Source organism: Leptonychotes weddellii, chromosome 6 (genome assembly GCF_054177405.1).
Source record: "Leptonychotes weddellii isolate Sample4059 chromosome 6, ASM5417740v2, whole genome shotgun sequence".
NCBI lineage: Eukaryota > Metazoa > Chordata > Mammalia > Carnivora > Phocidae > Leptonychotes > Leptonychotes weddellii.
In genome coordinates this window covers 128,254,700-128,276,469 of record NC_138374.1, presented here as the reverse complement: position 1 = coordinate 128,276,469, position 21,770 = coordinate 128,254,700, and the positions used below count along the sequence as shown (strand labels likewise).

The 21,770-nt window shown below is 39.5% G+C and overlaps 1 protein-coding gene across 10 annotated transcripts in view; it reads right to left on the bottom strand.

The window, feature by feature from the left end:
- Nucleotides 1-21,770, bottom strand: part of MARK1 (microtubule affinity regulating kinase 1) — a 116,443-nt gene that overhangs the window by 68,283 nt on the left and 26,390 nt on the right. For all 10 annotated transcript variants that reach the window (XR_014146600.1, XR_014146601.1, XM_031018464.2 and 7 more), the window contains exon 2: nt 197-400. Coding sequence is in view for 8 of the 10 variants with exons in the window: in XM_031018464.2 (XP_030874324.1) it covers nt 197-400 (204 nt within the window). In the remaining 2 variants the exon portion in view is untranslated. The remainder of the gene's footprint in view (nt 1-196; nt 401-21,770) is intronic.

Genomic DNA, 21,770 nt, shown 5'->3' with positions numbered 1-21,770 from the left:
GAGTCTTTTCTGAACCTTCAAAGGCCAACTTTTTGTGCCTTATTATAGCTCTGTCTACGGATGTTCCATTCACACGTATCTCAGTATTTACCGTATTTCAAATGTCATTTATTCCCAGCATCAGCTCATAGGAAAGCTTTGTAACAAGACCCTGGAGAGGTCCAAGTAAATATTAAAAAGCATCATGAAAACTTACCTCTCTACCAGTTAAAACATGTCTTGCCAATTTCACTTTGGCAAAATTTCCCTTCCCTATTGTTTTTTGTAAACGATAATTTCCAATGTGAGGCTGTTCGTCTGTTGCTGACGTAATGGAGTTTCTACACCGAGGAATGTTCTGTCTGCTACTTGATTTGGTAGGCGGGATATGCGGTTCAGTGTATCCATCTACAGATGTATGCTAAGAAAAAGGTTACAAGATTTCATTGTTAATGAGATTATATCTTAAAAAGGACTGTTAAAAAGACTACAAATAATTTTCGTTAATAATTCAACTTCAATGAAAATACATTGCACTACATGATTTTAAAGTGAAAGAATTCTATTTATAATTTCTACTTGACTTTAGCTTGCTTTGTCAGAGGGAATATAACTATTTAAAATGAAATGTTCTGCATAACTTTAGGCATTTTTTTTTTTTAGAGAGTGCGCCTGCGCACAAGTAGGGGGGAGGGGTGGAAGAGAGGGGGAGAAGGAGAGGGAGAGAGAATCCCAAGCAGGCTCCAGGCCCAGTGCAGAGCCCGATGTGGGGCTCGATCTCACAACCCTGAGATCATGACCTGGGCCAAAATCAAGAGTTGGATGGTTAACTAACTGAGCCACCCAGGCACTACTACATATATGCTTTTGATTAAAAAAAATACAAAGAGATAGATAGAAGCCATACAGACCATTACCCCTCTAAGGGTATTATCCCTTCAGGTTGAGATGACAACACAGTCCAGGATTGAGACATTAGAAGGCAGAATGTCTTTAATGCCAAGACAAACAAGTTCATGAGTACAGCTCTGTTTCTCCACACTCTGTTTCACTCTTTCACTTGCTGGCATATAGTTCAGTCAATTGACCAACCAGCTGCATGCTTCAGGTATCCTGACTGCTCCCTGCCTGATCCAAGCCCCTCCCTCAGCTTACCGTGTTCAACCATGAGCCCTGTCTGGGTCGGTGACATAATGCCCACTGCATTCCTCCTCAGCGCTACTCTTGAGGCAGAGGTGTGGGTCTGTCTTACAGTCACACTAGCCCACAACCGTGACGAATCTTGTTCAAGGGCAGGCTCAGCACCTGAGTCCCAGGACCAGCTGCCTAACAAACTGTTTTCCCAGCTCTCAAAGCTCCTGCTGTCGTTTAGTTTTGCCTGCATTCTGACATACATACGTTTCTAGCAGTTTTTGTGAGAACAGAGTCACACATAATAAATGTAACATCTGGGGCGCCTGGGTGGCTCAGTCGTTAAGCGTCTGCCTTCGGCTCAGGTCAGGATCCCAGGGTCCTGGGATCGAGCCCCACATCGGGCTCCCTGCTCAGCGGGAAGCCTGCTTCTCCCTCTCCCACTCCCCCTGCTTGTGTTCCCTCTCTCGCTGTGTCTCTCTCTGTCAAATAAATAAATAAAATCTTTAAAAAAAAAAAATAAATAAATGTAACATCTTTCTCCAACTAACGTCTTTAAAATAGCTGAAGATGAGTAGCACAAATTAACAAAAGAAAGGAGTATTTTTTTATTTGCAAAGTAACTGATTCAGCCTGTGTTGTCCTGCCTACACAACTACAAGCTTGTCTAGAAAAATTCTGATCAGAAAATTTCTTAAAGGCAATATTAAAGATGACTCCATTTACCAAGCTCATGCAAAGCATGACTCAAGGTCATTTTTCTCTTTGTTATTACTTTAGGACTTTTTCTTAACGGGAGAAAATCAAATTTAATTATGTATGTAAAAGGGTTCCATAAAACCTAAGGCCTCTACTTTCAAATTTTTTTTAAACTTGGTGCAAATTAAAGGGTGGTCTCTGGGTCTTACACCTGCAGCCTCCAGCCGCATTGTGAACTAGTGCCCCTTTGGTGTATTTTCACAGCAAACTGCTTTCATGTAGCTCGTCATCCGCTCCACTGGACTATCACTACACACTTCTCTGTCTCTGCCACCCTACCATGAGCAATTTGAGGACAGGGATGTTTTCTTTTCATTTTTATATACTCACCACATTGCAGAGCGCCAGACACAGAGGAAAGGCTCAATAAATCAATACTTCTCAAAGTGTTGTCCCTGAACCAGCACCATCAGCATCATCTGGAAACTTGTTAGAAATGCAAATTCTCTGGCTCTGTTCCAGCCCTACTGAGTAAGAAGCTCTGGGGGTGGGCCCAGCAATCTGTGTTCTAACAAGTCCTCCGGGTGATTCTGATGCAGGCTGACGTCTGACAACTACTGCAATAAATAATGTAAGAAGGAGGTAAATACAAAGTTATTCACGGGCTCTTAGAGACTTTTCTATTATCTGAGCACAAACAAGAGTTGTTAATTATAATCAATTTCTAAGCATTAACAGGTTGCTATACTTTTTCCCAGAAATAGTACTTCTCTACCTGAACTTGTTCTGCAGGGAATGTGGACCTGTCCAGGCTTCAAGATTTAATTTTAGCTCCTCCTCAACAAAGCTTCCTAGGTCTTCCACAACACAGAGCCGATTCCCTCTCTCTTCTGTTGCTATTTTTATATCCAGTACCAATTTCTACTACTGGAACTATCACACCATCTTCTAAGCATGTGTCATGGTCTGTTTTCACTGTTAGACCTGAAGCTCCAAAAGCCCCACAACTTAATACAGTGTTGGGCACAAAGAAGGCACTCAGTACACAAAAGCTAAATTGAAGGGATTCAGGGCCCTGGTACTCCTGATGCCCCTTCGAGAAGGACTTCTGAGGAATGATTCCCTGCTGCCCGGGTCTCTGATGTGTATAATACCTGCCTCCCAATACTGGTTGCAAGGCGCATCCTGACGTTAAACTACGACAGACTGCGTTAGTGGCCTCAAATTTTCATGTCCTTTGCCCCGTAACTCTCCAATGTCCTTCCAGTGAGAGTAGGACTTAGTTCCCCGCTCTTTGGGGGTTCAGTCACATCATTTGCTTTGGCCAAAAGAATGAGCTGGAAGTGACAGTATAGCGGGTCCCAAGCTAGTCATCAAGAGACTTTGCTGTGTTTCAGCTTGCTCTCTTAAACTTCTGCCATCACCCTGAGAAGGACTTGCCCAGGCTGACACCACAAGGAAGATGAGAAATACGCAGAGCAGAGCCACCCCCACCTGAGCCCCGATTAAATCAACTGGTTCCCCAGATGACCCACTGACTCATGAGAAATAACATACTTGCTAGTTTAAGCCACTGGGTGTTGGGATGGTCTGTTACACAGCAATGTCAGCTGAAACACACAGCTATCACTACTTTTGAAACCAGAGGTAAACATCAGGGAACAATGAACAATTAAGAGATTCTTTTTTTTTTTTTTTTTTAAAGATTTTATTTATTTATTTGACAGAGAGAGACACAAGCAGGGGAAGGGGAGAGGGAGAAGCAGGCTTCCCTCAGAGCAGGGAGCCCGATGCGGGGCTCGATCCCAGGACCCTGGGATCATGACCTGAGCCGAAGGCAGACGCTTAACGACTGAGCCACCCAGGCGCCCCCAATTAAGAGATTCTTATCAAACATGTCCAAATTCTAGTAGTTTGTAAACATAAAAAAGAGGGGTTGCTATATCATCAATTCCCTAAAGAGAAACTCTTGATCAAATAAACTACATGTGGGTAGAATCCTTGACTTTTTTGTATCCCCAGCAAGTAAGGTGAAAAAGACGGGTCAGCAAACTTTTTCTGTAAAAAGCTGGATAATAAATATTTTAGGCTTTGTAAAATTTAACTGTCTCTGTTGCATATGCTTCCCCCCCACCCCGCTTCTTAAAAATTTAAGAACCTTTCTTAACTCAGGGCCATACAAAAAATTACCAAAAGGCTGGATGTGGCCCATTGGATAACACATGACCCCTAGTGTAACATACCAGGATTAAATTGTTTCTGGATGATTCCACCAACAGAACAGGAGATTCTAGGAAGAGCACAGGTATGGCTTTGTCTGACCAGGAGAGCAGAGGAGAGGATAGAGGGCTCATCTAAAAATATTATTCTTTCTCATCCCACTACCTAAGTTGGAAAAGGTAGCATATTCTCCAAAATCCTTTTTAAAAATAAGATCTCAACTTTTGACATGAAGCATGATCATTTTATGAGCCATCCAACTTATTCAGAATGCATTTATATAAGTCTTATAAGTTAAAATAGAACACTTAGAAAATATTTTATATAATTCTGATTATAAAACACCCACCCAAAAATATTTCCCCCAAAACCCCATCTTAAAATTGCCACAGCACCACTCAGGAGCATACTCTTTCCCTGAAGAAACTCTCTGAAGAATAATATGGAATAACTGACCTCATTCCTTCCTGATCAACGCCTAACTCTCAAATAGAAAACCTGGCACGAATATGAACTCAGCTCATGCTGGATTAAACAGTGAGTTTAAGAACTATCTCAGCCCTAAGGCTAGTAGATATAAGAAATTATGTTAGCTTAATTATAGAATATCTACAAGTTTTTGTCCCCATCTTTAGATGAAAACGCAAGGTTAGATCTTGGCATTTCCTTCTTCAAGTTGTCCACTCAAGTCCGTAGATCTTGCATTCTGTCATTCTTACTGCAGCAGCGACAAGAGGACCCGAAGGCTTGCCTGGAGTGCAGCATAGTCAGAGTAATTAAGGGTCACAGTTTCATTAGCTCTTCAAGGCTGCATCCCATGGACCCACACTCCAGTTCTTGAATAATAATACAATTTCCGTTGCCTTCAATACCAACTGAAATGAAATGAATTTTTCTACTCACTAGCTATGCATTCTTGGGCAAGCTGTTTAAGTTTTATGTGCCCATTTCCTTATCAAACTGCTAGAAATCATGTCTTTGGGGCAGGGAGGGGGAACCTTAAAAGCATCCAGGGAAAAACAACACAATACATACAAAGGAATGACAATTCAAATGGCAGCTCACTTTTCCTTAGAAACAACGGAGGTCAGGTGACAATGCAAGATTTTTCCAGTGCTGTAAAAAAACTCAAACTGAAACCTGAAATTCTTTATCCAGTGAAAATATTCTTCAAAAAAGAAAACAAAGACATTTTTAGACGAACAAGAGCTGAAAGAATTTGCTGCCAGAAGACATACACTATATAAAATGCTAAAAAAAGTTTTTCTGCCTAAAGGGAAATGACCATAGATGGTAACCTGAATCTACACAAAAGAATAAAGAGCTCTGGAAATAGGAAATATGTGAGTAAGTATAAAAGAGTACGTATTTTTTCATCTCTTACTTTCTTTAAAAGACATATGACTGTTTAAAGCAAAAAATTATGACACCGTATACTATGGGGTTTATAATGTAAGCAGATATGAGTATATGTGAAAATACAAGCACAAAGGTCAGGGTGATTAAAATACTCTTATAGGGGCGCCTGGGTGGCTCAGTTGGTTGGTTAAGCAACTGCCTTCGGCTCAGGTCATGATCCTGGAGTCCCGGGATCGAGTCCCACATCGGGCTCCCTGCTTGGCAGGGGGTCTGCTGCTCCCTCTGACCCTCTTCCCTCTCGTGCTCTCTGTCTCTCATTCTCTCTCTCAAATAAATAAAATCTTTAAAAAATAAATAAAATAAATAAAATAAAATACTCTTATAAAATTCTTACATTTTATCTGAACGGGTACGATATTAACACTATGGAGACTGTAATATTGTATGAATGCATTCTGTAATCTCCAGAGCAAGCACTGAAAAAATGCACTAAAAAATGCAGAGACATAGGTAAGGAGTCAACAGAGGAATTTAAATGGAATACTAAAAAATACTGATTAACTCAAAAGTAGGCAATGAAGGAAGACGAGAGGAACAACACAGTAACAACAACAAACAGATGGGACAAAAACAAAAGCAAATTATAGACTTACCAAGCAGATCAATAATTATATTTAACATAAACTAATTATTTCAATTCAAAGAAATTATCAAATGAATTTTTGAAAAAGGTCCAAATGTATGCTGTCTCCAAGTGATGCACTGTAAGTATGAATACACAGACTGAACATAAAATTAATGGAGAAAAAATATACTATATATGCAAACACTCAGCAAAAGAGAGGTAGGGACACTATAGTAATATTCAACAAATTAGACTTCAACACAAGGAGTACTGGACTAATGAAGTAAAAGAGACACCACATAATGATAAAAGGGCAGACGTAACAATCCTAAATATAATTATGCATATGCTTCGTAACTGAAGTTTCAACAAGCAAAAATGACAGAACAAAGAAAAAAGTACGTAAATCCATGACTACAACTAGAGATTTTGACACCACTTTCCCAAAAGAACCACACACACACACACGCACACACACACACACACACACACACACCCCCACTAAGGGGAAAAGAAGAACTCTTCTCAACATCCTTGCTCTATGTATCAAATTACCTTACAGAAAAACCGTACACAGATATTATTTTAGTTCTCTTTAGAATGACAACTATGGGTTTTTATCAAAGGACAATTTAAAGAACAGCCACATCTTGTACAGAAGCATGACTGAAGATATCACTAATAATGATCAATGCTTATTTTGTGAGGAGCCTGATAATAAATCTGAGTTTAGTTGCAGAAAAATTCTCTCAACTGGTATGCTTCCTTTATTATATTATTGTACAATAACGCCTCCTTCCTTCCCCAATTTCAGTGTTTCAGGGTGAATTTTCATTTTTTAAGTGGCAGAATAGTGAATGGTTTCAGCGAAAATCATAGCTTTATGAATGACAAAAACTTATATAGCAGAAAAAGAATGCTTATTGAAAATGGAAGGCCTGTGGTTTCTCTTCCTGTGTTCCTACAGCACCCAGGACATTTCTTTATACAACACTTAATACATTACAGTGTGATTGCCTTTTTTTTTTAAACTACCTCCTACTAAACTGTGAGAGTCTAAGTGGTAAAGCACTGTATCTTTTACGTTTCTTCATCATTCAAATAGTGGTTGCTGCATGAATGGACCCACTAAGTAGTGCCTTTTATTATAAGTACCCCACCTAAATTACAAATAGAAAAAATCTATTTTATCTTATATATTAAAGCTTATTTCAATGAGATGTTAATAGATTTGATAAGACAGTCATTATTAAAATAAAAGGCCTCCAAAACTTTCCGACAGCTACCCTGCTATGCACAGCATGAATGCAAAAGGCAGAGCTGCACAACAGGGTGACCCTGCCTGCCCTTAAGGAGCAACCACGTTTCAAACTTCAATATTATAAGTGATCTTTCAGCTGATTGTTTTTAGGAATCAGAAATGGGTATGATTTTATTTTTTAAGATTTATTTGAGAGAGAGCATGAGCATACCAGCGTGGGGGGAGGGGAGAGGGGCAGAGAGAGAGAGAGAGAGAGAGAGAGACAAGCAGACCCCCTGCTGAGATCACAATCTGAGCTGAAACCAAGAGTTGGAGGTTTAACTGACTGAGACACCCAGGTGCCCCCAGAAATGGGTATGATTTTAAAACCTTAAAAGGATGATACCAATGAAAAAAAGTAGCCAATACAGTTTATTAACAGAAGTCTAAGGAACTGAAAGACGATCTTTGCCAATATGACACAACGACATATTAAAGAATTATCATTATAGTTAATTAGGAATATGACCAGAAGGAAAAGTGGTTTTTTTTATGTTATGTTAATCACCATACATTACATCATTAGTTTTTGATGCAGTGTTCCATGATTCATTGTTTGCGTATAACACCCAGTACTCCATGCAATACGTGCCCTCTTTAATATCCATCACCAGGCTAACTCATCCTCCCACCCCCCTCCCCTCTAGAACCCTCAGTTTGTTTCTCAGAGTCCATAGTCTCTCATGGTTCGTCTCCCCCTCCGATTTCCCCCCAGAAGGAAAAGTTTATATGAGAAAAACATTATAATGTATCACCAAATTTGAAAACCATGGAGTAGCACTGAGTGACAAACCCGAAAAAACAGAAACAGGATAAGACTATCCCATCAAACATTTGCACTCAACATGATAGTAGTGCTAGATAGACCAGGAATGCTTTTTAAAAGAAGAAAAATATACAAAGGAAAGATTTATTTGTGTCATCTTTCCACCGAGGACAAGAATATAAACCTAGAAAATGCAACAAATCAATAAAGTATCTTTTGGAAGTACTGCTTGAGTTTAACAAAATTACGAGAGGAAACATCCTTAATAATGAGTGATGTTCTGCAGGAATCACTCGGTGTGTCGGAACCCACCCTTTCACATTCTGCCTAGATATTACCTCCCCGGAAAAGCCGTCCATCACATCAGAGTTTCCACTCTCCCTTCAACTAAGCTGGGTTCAATGCCCATTTCTGGTCTTTCTAGTTATTTCTAGCAGTGCACTGCCCCAAATTTTAAAATTAATTTTTATTAAAATGATATAGGCTTGTGGTCAAATCTGTAAAGGAACTCTAACAGGTTGCTAACAAAACATCAGTCCCCTGTGCCACGCTTCCAGACTCCAAGTCTGACTACCAGAGTCTTCTCCTTTAGCTTTTCCTTCCAATTTTTGCTCAGATGTTTCTAAACAAACTGCTTGCTTTGCTAATTCTTGGTTCATCAGTCCTAGACATTCTCTCAATTTCCTATTAACGGTCAATTAGGATTAAGATTTTTTAGCTTCCCTTCCCCTCCTGTCATCCTCTTAATGCAATATAATCAAATTTTCAGTTAAAAAGTATTGTGTTGGGGCGCCTGGGTGGCTCAGTTGGTTAAGCGACTGCCTTCGGCTCAGGTCATGATCCTGGAGTCCCGGGATCGAGTCCCGCATCGGGCTCCCTGCTCGGCGGGGAGTCTGCTTCTCCCTCTGACCCTCCCCCCTCTCATGTGCTCTCTCTCTCTCTCTCTCTCTCATTCTCTCTTTCAAAAAAAAAAAAAAAAAAGTATTGTGTTTACATGACTATGACTTGTAAAGACGAACTCACTGGGAGCCAAGTATTATATTATGCTGCTTTCTATTAAATTTCTTTTTTGTCAGCTTCGCGGTGATATAAATAACACACAATTAAATTTACCAAATCTAAGTATACGAGTTGTGACAAACATATAAAGTCATGAAACACAACAATTAATATGTAAAACATGGGCTCATGCGAGAAGCTCCTGTGTCCTGCCTGCGCCATCAATGTCCTCCTCTTAGTGATCTGCTTTTTGATACTATACTTTTGTCGTTTCTAGACTATTAATGAAATAGATCACGCCGTACAGTTTAACCTTTCAAGTTCACTGTAATTACTGACATATTTGAAGTGCTTTCAAATTTTGTTTTGTGTTTTAAGTGTTTTATTTTTCCTATATTCATCAGATTTTCTTTGTTCCTTTATTTTCTCCTGTGTTTATTCTACTGGTGGTTATTTAAAAAATGTTAAGGATAAAAGTCAAGGTGCAGTAGGCTGGGGGGGCCAGTGGGAAATGAAATGGAGGTAGTGACGGCAGATGAAGCCCGACAAGTCTGACCTTGAAGACGCAGCAACAGTGCAACAGTTGGGGAAAAAAGAGGGGTGCACTTGAGGGAGGTGTGCTTCTTTTAAGACAGGAGAGACTGGAGATGGTTTAAATCCCAAGGGGAGGATCCAACAGAGAGAGAGAGAGAGAGAGAGAGAAGCTGGTGAGGCAAGAGAGGGGAAGATAAAGCTCCCGGAAAGTGGAAAGACTCAGAGCACATGGAGAGACTGCCCTTGTGCGGGAAGAAAGACGCTTTTTCCCTATAAGCAGCAGAAAGGAAGAGAAATCAGGTTTGGATGTAGAAACACACAAACACTGGGTAATAGGAAGCTGAGGGAGTTCCACTCTGCTGGCTTTTACTTTCTCTGTGTGATTAGAGGTAAAGTCATCTGCTAAGAGTGAAGAGAGGCCACACAGGTTTGCAGAAAGTAGCAAAGACTTGAAGTCATCTCTGTAGAAAGAGGAAAAAACGAGTTACCCAAAGCAGTCTAGTGGGGCTGCTGGGCAGTACTGACAGTCTAGGCGAGAATGGTGCCCACGAATTTACTGTGGCTCTCACCTGTCCCATTGTGTCATTTTCTTCAGCAGTACTCAAATGTCCAAAGACAGGTGACCGAGGAAGCAGATATATGAGTTCATCCTGGTCTGGAGTTTCACAAACAAGTACCAACAGAGAGAAAGCAGCAACATGAGCTCAGTTATTGGTGAGTTACTGAAGTGATGGATCATAAAATCTAAGCTGGATAGTGAAGAAGGTGAAGACAAAAGAGAGGTGATGGATAGGGAGAAGTAGAAGCCAATATACTGGGAGGCTCGACGAGACCAGAAAATAATAAGGCAAGACTAGCTAAGAAGAAAGCCGCTCGATGGCGGTACTTGCAGCCAGAAGTATGGGGGACTGGATTAGTGCTACTGGAAGGACAGCTGCCAGGTGCAACTAGGATAGAATGTTTTATTAAAAATCACCAAGAATTGTTCTGCTTTTGTTCCGATTTATTTTTTTTTTTAAAGATTTTATTTATTTATTTGTCAGAGAGAGAGAGAGCACAAGCAGGGAGAGTGGCAAGCAGAGCAGGCAGAGGGAGAAGCAGGCTCCCCGCTGAGCAAGGTGCCCGATGCGGGGCTCGATCCCAGGACCCTGGGATCATGACCCGAGCTGAAGGCAGAAAGACGCTTAACTGACTGAGCCACCCAGGCGCCCCATTTTAATGCAATTTTTAAAAACATTTTAAAAATAGAAGAGGCACATGTGAAAATAAATTGGAACAGGGACACCTGGGTGGCTCATTCGGTTAAGCATCTGCCTTCAGCTCAGGTCATGAGCTCAGGGTCCTGGGATCAAGCCCTGCACCAGTCTCCCTACTCGGTGGGGAGTCTGCTTCTTCCTCTGCCCCTCCCCCCTGCTTGTGCACACTCGCTCTCTCTCTCTCTGAAATAAGTAAAATCTAATGCAATTAAACTTCATAGTCACATTATTAGAATTAATCTTGAATTATCTATGATTTTCACTGGTTACATTATTCAACAGCAGTTTCTTATACCCCTGTATTTCTCTTTCTCAGATTTGCTTTTTTCTAGTTTGCAAATTTTTTTCAGGTAGGTGTGCATATGAATCACTTCAGCTAACTCTTCTTTAAGTTCACATATAAGACAGTTGGATATGGAATAGGTACAATGGAACATTTTCCCACTTATTTCTAGATTTATTCTAGAAGGTTGAATTTTTTAGAATCATGATTTACTGATAACCAGAAAATCGTTACAATTAAATTGTGACCCATGAATGACAAAACAATAAAAGAGAGAGGAAACTGTACAGAATTTCCAGGTGACAAATTTTTTTTCCAAAGTTTGTCTAAGGAATAGACCCAAATACAAAGGAGAATTAGTGATATGTCAAAGTCAATGTTAGTATCTCACATCAATAAGGAAATGATGGCATTATAACAACGAGAAACAAGTTAAGTGATATATCACTCCAAAATAAATAAATCCTTAAAGGATTAAGGATATAAATGTAAAAACAAAAAACAAAAACAAAGACAAAGAAGCCATAAAAGTAAGCACTAGAGAAAATAAATGATAAGCTAGCAACTATTTTTATAGTCTCAGTAGGGGAAATGCTTCCTAAGAATGACACACAACAGAAGCCATAAAATTTTTTTTTTGTTAAAGTTGACACTGTAAAATTAAAGAGCAATGCACTGGAGTCTTTTAAAAACTCTCCTTAAATCAAGGTAGAGAGATAAATAATAGATTGAGAAAAAAATATTTGTAACCTGTGGCAGGCAAATGGTTAATTTTTAAATACTAAAATCTTTGACAAATCAGCAAAAAAATACTCACGAGAAAATGAAGATAAGCAAAGGATAGGTATAAATATTTCACATAAAAGGACATATGCATGACTTTTAAACATAATGAAAGCAGTCAATCATAAGTTAAATATAAATTAAAAGTACAATGAAATACTATTTTTCATTTATCAGATTAGCAAATATTAGAGTTTGACAGCATTGGTTAGTAAAATTGTAGTACAAATACACACACTCATATATCATAGATCAGAATGAAAACTAATACAAATTCGGGCGCCTGGGTGGCTCAGTCAGTTGGGTGTCTGCCTTCGGCTCAGGTCATGATCCCAGGGTCCTGGGATCGAGCCCCGCATCGGGCTCCCTGCTCAGCGGGAAGCCTGCTTCTCCCTCTCCCACTCCCCCTGCTTGTGTTCCCTCTCTCGCTGTGCCTCTCTCTGTCAAATAAATAAATAAAATCTTAAAAAAAAAAAAAAAAAACTAATACAAATTCTACATAAAAGGAACTTGGCAACATCTATTATTAAAGAAATTCCTATAATCATTGGACTAGAAAATTTACTTCCGGTAATTTATTCTACAGAGTCACAAATGAGCTTAAAAAATAAATGCATACAAAGATATTTATTGCAGCCACTTTCTGTAATAGCAAAAGATAAAACGAGCACAAAATGTCCATCAGTAGGGGACTGGTTATGTACGTATGGTATGCTCTTTGTAAATGTGCGTGGGCTTATGTGCACAAGCCATCACGGACTTCAATAAGCGTAAGCACAGAATATGCTCAGAAGATTACACAAGAGACACAGCATAAGTAGCTCTGTCTAGGGAGGGGAACTAAGGGACTGGGAAATGTGGAAACAGGAGTAGAGGGAACAATGTCTTTTCCTAATGTAACTTCTTAGTATTTGGAGTACTGTTCTATATTCACATATATTAACTATTCAGTATAATGAAAAAAGCAATTTAAAACATTTTTTTTTTTTAAAGATTTTCTTTATTTATCAGAGAGAGAAAGAGAGAGTACAAGCAGGTGGAGTGGCAGGCAGAGGGAGAAGCAGGCTCCCCGCTGAGCAAGGAGCCGGATGTGGGACTTGACCCCAGGACCCTGGGATCATGACCTGTGCCAAAGGCAGATGCTTAACCGACTGAGCCACCCAGGCGTCCCAAAACATTTTATCTACGAGAACAGGCGAAGGGAAGAGGGAAGCAGCATTTTGTGAATGTCCACTATGGGCTATACATTGTGTTAGGCTGGTTGAATAACTTACCAAAAATTCAATCTAATAATTAGTTGCATTATTGGGATTCAAACTCAGATGTTTATTACTATAAACACAGATGGAGATGTGTTTTTCAAAATTAAAATTTGAAGTACAGCTTTGCAGGTAAATAGAATGACAGCAAAACTTCTTCTGTAGAACACACCACAATTAATAAAGCTGAAAAGAAACAAGTTATAGTATAATATTAATGTAGCCACACCCCATTCTCCGAACTCCAAACTAAATAAAATATGGTAACTGACCAGTTTCAGAGGGGTCTTATTAATAACCCCTAAGTAGGAGGGGTGATGACCAGATGCCAAGGCAGACCACAGGAGAAATGGCAAGAAGGCTACTATCTGGTGCCTGAAAACAGAATCACATGGTAAGATCACCTTAACATTCTCCAACTCAACTTCCTAACTAGTAAAAAGGATGGTAAATCTCATTCTTAAAAGACCAAAATCCAAGGAGCATTCCCCTATGGGCTAGATGTAACTCCAAAACCCTTAATACTCAGTAAAATTGTTCTAAGAAAAATACACTTTCCCTGAGGTCACCTGTCCCCTTCTGCCCCAACCTCACCACAATCTTAACCCCTTACCACTCACCACTTACCTCAAGCTGCTGAAAAACTGAGAAGAGACTATGAACCTATGAACACTTATACTTGGCTGTCAGTTCAAGTTTGGTTTTCACTAAATGGAAAGGTAAATGGAGGAGAATCCACCCACACTACTTTTGAGCAAAAAGAAAGTCTAGATGAAACTCCCATTCCAAGGCTGAACTAGATATACAAGCTCTGCTTAGACACTGAAGCACAGCAGGAGGGGGGACCCCTTCTGGAGCTGAGTGCTTACAGAGAATATGTGTCCTTCCCAGCTCATTTACAGGGCAGACTCTGCTGATGACAGAGGCCCATGATTGGTCAGCCTTGCCCATAGCCAAAAGCAGGATGCCAAGAAGAAGAGATCAAAAGATCTGATGTCGGATCTTAAGGACACGCACAAGGAGAAATCCCACTGGTCTCTTTCACTGTGACATGGGCAGAGTCCACCGCTAGAACTTTTGGCTTTTGCCTCCTGCCACTCCCAGTTACACTGCTGTTGTTCCAAATACCCCTCTACAGTAGACTCAAGACCGGGGGTTCACCAAGGAGCCAAACCTCACAGAGCAAACAGAAGCACTCCTCTTTCAGTGTTTCCTTCTATTCCTCCAGAACATTGAGGACAATGCCAACAAGCTGAGGTTGTGGACCAGTTCACCACAGCAAGTATTAAAGTTGTATTCTCCAGATATTACCATCGGAGTACTGGTAAAATGACCTCTGTGTTGTGGCATCAACTGAAATCAGTTGTTAGCTGATCAAAAACATTCACCGGTTCTAAGTGATGGTCACTGCTAAGAAAACTGATCATCTTCACTATGGCTTAGAGGAGCAAGAAATGGAAGAATATTTGATCGATGTGATTAAAATGTAGTAATTTGCCCCTTGAATTATACTCATTTTTCACATCTACTATTCCATTCTTGACCTGTTGCAAATAATACCTTACTGAAATATAAAAGCAGAATGGTACACACTTGGGATTTTATATCCTTTTGCATAAAATAGATAGCTTTGTACTGACCTAAATTATAAGCAGAATTATCCTCCCTCAAAAACAAAAAACAAAAAAGCCAAACAAAACAAAACAAAATCCCCACAATCTCGTAAGGAAGAGAATAAGAATAAAGAGGAAGGTATTTTGAGAATTTCCTCTTTGGTATTTGAATAAACTGTCTTACAGATGAAAAAAATACTATTATCTCAGGAATAAGATGAAACCACTACACTTCGACATTACATTGTTAAGTTTAATTTAATAAACATATTTTTAAAAGATTTTATTTACTTATTTGACAGAGAGAGAGAGCACGCGTGCACGAACACAAGTAGGGGGGTGAGGGGGGAATGGCAGGCAGACGGAGAAGCAGGCTCCCCGATGAGCAAGGAGCCCAATGCGGGACTCGATCCCAGGACCCTGGGATCATGACCTGAGCCAAAGGCAGACGCTTAACCAACTGATCCACCCAGGCACCCTAATTTAACAAATACTGACCAATAACCTTCTAAGTGACAAATATTAATTGCTAAAGGAATAAACATAATTATAAGAAATGGCCCTAATATTCAAGGTTAGTGGGAAAACTAGTACAGTTTGGCTATGATACGGTGATCAGTAAGATAGGTACGCTACACCAGGTGCTACCTTTCCATCAGCTAGAGTTGTTTTCCAACATTAAACAGTTATTCTCAGGCCACCTGAGCTGTAATTAGTAAATCTTCTTTTACCCGCCTTGTACCATATGGGACCAATTTAGAGAATATATATATAGGAAACAATCTGCATATACATCTGGACTTTCACCTTTCCAGCAATTATCACTTTAACTAAATAATTAATTGTACGTCCCCGGAGGGCAGAGAAAGTGCTGATTTGTCTCACCCCAAGCAAAGCACTGTGTATAAGATACCTGGCCTACCACAGGCTCTCGTGTGGAACAAATGAGTGAACGTCCAAAAATATATAGGCCTATGTCTGGGCTCCCTCAATCTCGTCTCTGACACTCTTCCAACTACACACAATCTTTAGTTAAATATAGTTTCACTCTGAGCCACAAAAAGAACTTCTGGTCCAAAAAAAAAAAAAAAAAAAATCATGAGACAAAAAACTCTAAAGTATTTGTATTAAATGAAAATCATAGAGGACAGAGAGAAATTAAATCCCAAGGTTATTTAAAAGCCATTTAACGCCAGGGTTTCTGCTCCATCCCTCCCCAAGCTAATGTTTTTTAATAAATAAGCACATAATCCATTTTACTTGGTAGCCCTTCTCTTTTCTGTTGCTCTGCTCTAAAAGAAGTCATGGAACACTACATCAAAAACTAATGATGTAATGTATGGTGATTAACATAATAAAAAAAGTCAAAAAAATAGAAATAAAAACAAAAGAAGTGCTGAGTGACAATGAAATGGCCAAAAGGAAGACCACACAATGAAGGAGAGCATTCAGTCGACCTTAATAGGATTATCAGTGTACCTTTTTTTTTTTTTTAAAGATTTTATTTATTTATTCGACAGAGAGACACAGCAGCGAGAGGAGAGGCGGAACACAAGCAGGGGGAGTGGGGGAGGGAGAAGCAGGCTTCCTGCCGAGCAGGGAGCCCGATGCGGGGCTCGATCCCAGGACCCTGGGATCATGACCTGAGCCGAAGGCAGACGCTTAACGACTGAGCCACCCAGGCGCCCCCAGTGTACCTTTTTTTTTAAAAAGGTTTTTATTTTTAAGTAAACTCTACACCAAATGTAGGGCTTGAACTCACAATCCCCTGACCAAGAGTCACATGCTCCACTGGAGTCTGCCAGGCACCCTGGATTATTAGTTTTCTAAAGCAAAAAATGGCTGGGTTCAAATAAGACATTTCCATTGAAAGCATGACTTGCTTATTCATTTCGACAGCCTTCAGCATGGTGATACAGAGAAATGGTTCCAGAGTCAGGCTGCCTGGCTTGAATCCTGGCCCTGCACCTTAACAGCTGAGACCTTGGACAGGTTGTTTAACCTGGGTATTCCTGGGTCACCACCCATGGAAAAAGATGTGATGATAGTACCTCCTTCAAAGAGCTAGTTCAACGGTCACCCAATTGCACGAGGGGCATTCTCTGAGCACCGTTTCTTAAAGAGTTTCCTGCAGGTTCTCTCCACACTTTACTTTCTTCATATGATTTGACTATCTAAAATTATGTTATTTTTCTAAAAAGTACTGTTTTCATATGACTTCCCCTGTAACAGCAGAAATGTGTCTGACTTACTTACCTCTACATCCCTTGTGCCTAGTTAGAAGCAGTGCCGGGAATAACCAAGGAGGAACTCAGTACGTATTTGTGGAGTACACGGATGAATAACACACAACACAGTGAGTTATCATTCGACAAATGCGAGCCGTTATTATCCAGGTAATTAATTCAGGTAAATAATTCAGGCTTTTGTGTTAGCTCTTCTAAGTAATTTTCCTCATTGTGTTTGCAGATTTTATTTACTATTCACCAAAATCAAAAAAGTACATTACTGCTTGAAAGGATTTTTCCTTCCACTGTTAGCAAGCAGTTGCCATTTGGAGATTAGTTCAGTTCATCTCAGACATTTAGTGAGCACCACACTAGGAACCACATTCTGCAGATACAGCATTGAAAGACTGTCCAAATTAGCCAAGAGATTTGTATCTTCGCCTAGTGCCTGCCTCTGGCCAAGCTACCTACTTAAACACAGTATTATAAGGGGGGATATTGATATGTACAGAATGTAACTGGGTTGGGGAGGTGGGAGTTTGTAAAGGATCCTGACCATTTAATGGAAATCCTCACGTTTCTACATGGCTCTTCAAATTCCTTCGCTCATTATGGCTAAGATTCTACCTTAGCTACTGTTTTTGTTGATAACAGTAGCACCAAAAGGTACAGGCCTAATTTCTCCCAAGTGAGGTGTTTCTGAAATGTAGCCACATGGGTGAAGGTTTACACAGGTCCTGAGCAAACTCAGGAAAATATATTTGGGTGTATATGTAAATGAATGTTAGTGTAAGACTGTCAAATGTTCTCTCTTAAAAGAACCAGCCTTTATTTTGAGGTCATGTCCTTGTATTCACTGGTGTTGAGCCGTCCTTCTCTTTAAATAATTAGGTTGATAGTTCATGGTGAGTTTTCCCCACTTACTCGACAAACAAAAAGTTGGCAATCTCATTCCATTTCCAAAAGGTTTTTAGATTTATTTATTTTTACAAATTTTACCAGTGAAATTCTGAAATCTAGAACATCCAGAAGTAAAAAGAACACAACAGCTGCCTGGCCAAACTCCAAATGCAGAGTATTTGATCTTTTATCATTAACACGCTGTCTCTTCCTTCACCCAAGCCCAATTTTCATTAACCACTTGTCTGTAACCGTTGTCTATACTATTCCAGCAGATTTTAATTATCACTCAGACAATATTAAGAACAATTTTCTGACCATATGTTTAAGAATGGTACAGAACTTTCCAGAAAATGCTTAAATCTTGTCACGCACTGAAATAAATGCTATAATCACATTGTGCTCACAGCTTTGTTCTTTGTGACTTTTTTTTTTTACTTTTCACGTATCCTCTCTAAATAGAAGCTCGGAACATTAAGTGCATTTATTTGATGCATTGAACTCTTGTCCCCAAGTCCCCAGTGTCTTGCACTGGAATATTCAGAGCTTTCTTCAACCTTAAAACCTCTGATCCACGAGCCCTCCCCCAAGCTCACTACCACTCACTGCTGCCATGGCCCCCCTTCGCTCCTCATCCCGGGGGTGTGCCGGGATCCTTTACTACAACCGCTGCCTTGCAAACACCCTTCATGAGTGCTGGCAAACGCTCCTGCTCGTGAAAGCCCGTGGTTCTCCAGCCCCACACCTGCGCCTGAGCAGCCAACACTGTTACGGACACATCCACGCAGGCTATTTGGTTTCACGTACGTTTTTGGCCTCAAATCCCAAATGAGGACTCAGTCTTCTGACAATCCTCCATACTGGAGTACACCCGCCTGACCCTTCTCTAAAACTTCATCTGAAGCTTTGTCCTCCTCTCTCTCATAGCCCCACTTGCCAACTGATGTTTTAATAACAGTTCATTAATAATAAAGAAACAATTGCAGAGATGCTCAGTGTTCAACCCACATCAAAACTACAGTCTATCCATAAACTTCATGAACTGCCCCTGCTGTTAGCAAAGACCAAAGCCCCCTCCCAGGCTCTGGCTCCCAGTCAGTCTCATCTGCTGAAGGGCTTTGCTCCTGTACTTCCTCTTGCTCACCTGCCTCATTAACTCCTCCCTCTCGAATGGACTTCAAAAGCGTATGAACATACCCTTGTAGCTCATTTTAAAAGAGAAAATTCTCTCAGGACCATAGGTGCCCCCTTCCAGCTCCGAGTCTATTTCTCTGCTTCCCTACACATAACAAGTTATTACAAGAAGGTTTTGCAGTTGTTTGTAAGTTGCTGCCACCAATTCTCAATCTTTGCTTCAACCCACTCCAACCAGACTTGGTCCATCATTTCCCTGGGGCCAGTCTTGTCAGGGTTACCAGTTACCTCTTGGCAAAAAATCCACGTTGCCTGTGACACGGTTGACCCTTTTCTTTATTCTCGTGGCTTCTGCAACACAACACTCTCCAGGTTTTCCTCCCAAGTGACTTCAGAGCCCTTTGCCCCTCTTCTCTCATGCAAAATGCTGGCAGGCACCAGGGCCCTGTCCCCAACACCCCTTTCTAGTTTATTCATTTCAAAGAGTCAGTTTTTGGTGTCACTGATTTCTCTCAGTCTCCTCGGTTTTTCTAATTCATTAATGTCTGCTCTAATTTTCATTATGTCTTTCCTTCTATTTTTTTTTATTTTATTATGTTATGTTAATCACCATATGTTACATCATTAGTTTTTGATGTAGTGTTCCTTCTATTTTCCTTTTGTTTAACCTGTTCTTTAAGTTGCAAAACTGATCTGAACCTATTTAGTTTTCTTTCTAAAACTCGCTAATTAATTCTTAGCCCCTTATTTTTAATATGTGCAATGAGGGTTATAAATTTTCATCTTAACTGTATTTTAGCTGAAATATATATGTTCAGAGAGGGGAGTATATTCATTCTGTCTGGAGTATACAATTCTATACATGTCCACTGAATAAAACTTATTCTCCCTGTTCAATTTCTGTTTGTTCTAAATTTTTTAATTATTACAGATGTTTTTTAAAAACCATCTATTTATCAATTTTTTAACATATCCTTTTCGGGGGCTTTACATATTTGGGGGCCATGTTGTTATATACTTACAGATTATTGAATATAGCTCCTTATAAATACTATTTAGGGTACTTACCTTCTTTATGTCTAATAATGTTTTTTATCTTATTGGTCTGATATTAACATTAATATAACACATTTTTATCACCTTTTTCTTCCTTTAATGGTCAGTTTTAGTCACTTTTAAATAGTTGTAGTGAGGTTTTATTAGTTTTTACACAAGCTGAGAAACCCTTTCTTTTATTTTTTTATTTTATTTATTTATTTATTTTTTTAAAGATTTTATTTATTTATTTGAGACAGAGAGAATGAGAGAGAGCAAGCACATGAGAGGGGGGAGGGTCAGAGGGAGAAGCAGGCTCCCTGCCGAGCAGGGAGCCCGATGCGGGACTCGATCCAGGGACTCCAGGATCATGACCTGAGCCGAAAGCAGTCGCTTAACCAACTGAGCCACCCAGGCGCCCAGAAACCCTTTCTTTTAAACAGGAGAGTTTAATCCTCTTATATTTATTTTGTGTTTATTTTACCTTTTGTTCCCTTTTTCTATCTTCTACTGGATTTAGTTTATTTTAATTTTCCTCCCCACTCCAAGCTGGCATACATTCTATTTCTTTTAAATTTTAAAATGCATAATATGCCTTAAATTTAAAAAATAATCCATTTCCCATCCTCCTCCTGAGCAACCCAAGACCTCAGAAGTTTCAGCTTCAATGTTTCTCCTGCCATTTTCCACATTATTCATATCTGGCATTTCTGTTCACTTTTCTCCCAACATCCTAAACATGAGCAATTGCTCTTTGTTAGTTCTATAGTCAGTGTTTATATTTACCAACCTGAAATGTCTTTGCTTATGCGAATCTCTTGCATCCAACTCCTTTCTTCTAATTCTATTTCCTTCTTCCTCAATTATATTTTTTAATATATTTAGTGTATTGTTAGTAGCTTAGTAGTAGGTAGAAGTAGGTAGAAGACTCTGGGTCTTTATTTGTCTGAAAATACCTTTTTTTGGTCCTTACTCTTAAAATCTTAGATTGTTCAGTTAAGAAGAGAATTTGAGGCTGATAGTTATTTTTTGTCACATTATGTAAAGGCGTTATCCCATTTTTAATATATTTCTTATTGCTGATGAGAACTCTACTGTTCATCTAACCGTTGTTACTTTGGAGATCCTGTTTTCTTTTTGACTGTTATTCAGATTTTCTTTCTACTTTGAGTTTGCAATTCCAATGGATTTTTATTCATTCTGCTAGGTATCCAGTGTGTACCAATTTGAAGATATACATATCTTTCAGTTCTGGATAATTCTCAGCTATCACCTTTTCAAAGATTGCCTCTGAAAGATTTCTGCTATAACCTCTTTCTGGAATGCCTATTAAATGCAAGTTGTACTTTTTCATTTGATTCTTCATGTTTCTTAATTGCTCTTTAATATTCTCAATGTCTATTTCTCTATGATTCATTCTAAGTCATTTCCTCAGATCCACATTCCAGTCCATTAAGTCCATTTTCAGCTTTTAGGTATAATCGGCTGCTTAGCCATTCTACTGAGTTTTCAATTTTAAAGACTATATATTTCAGATCTTGCCATTTGCAACGACGTGGATGGAACTGGAGGGTATTATGTTGAGTGAAATAAGTCAAACAGAGAAAGACATGTATCATATGATCTCATTGATATGAGGAATTCTTAATTGCAGGAAACAAACTGAG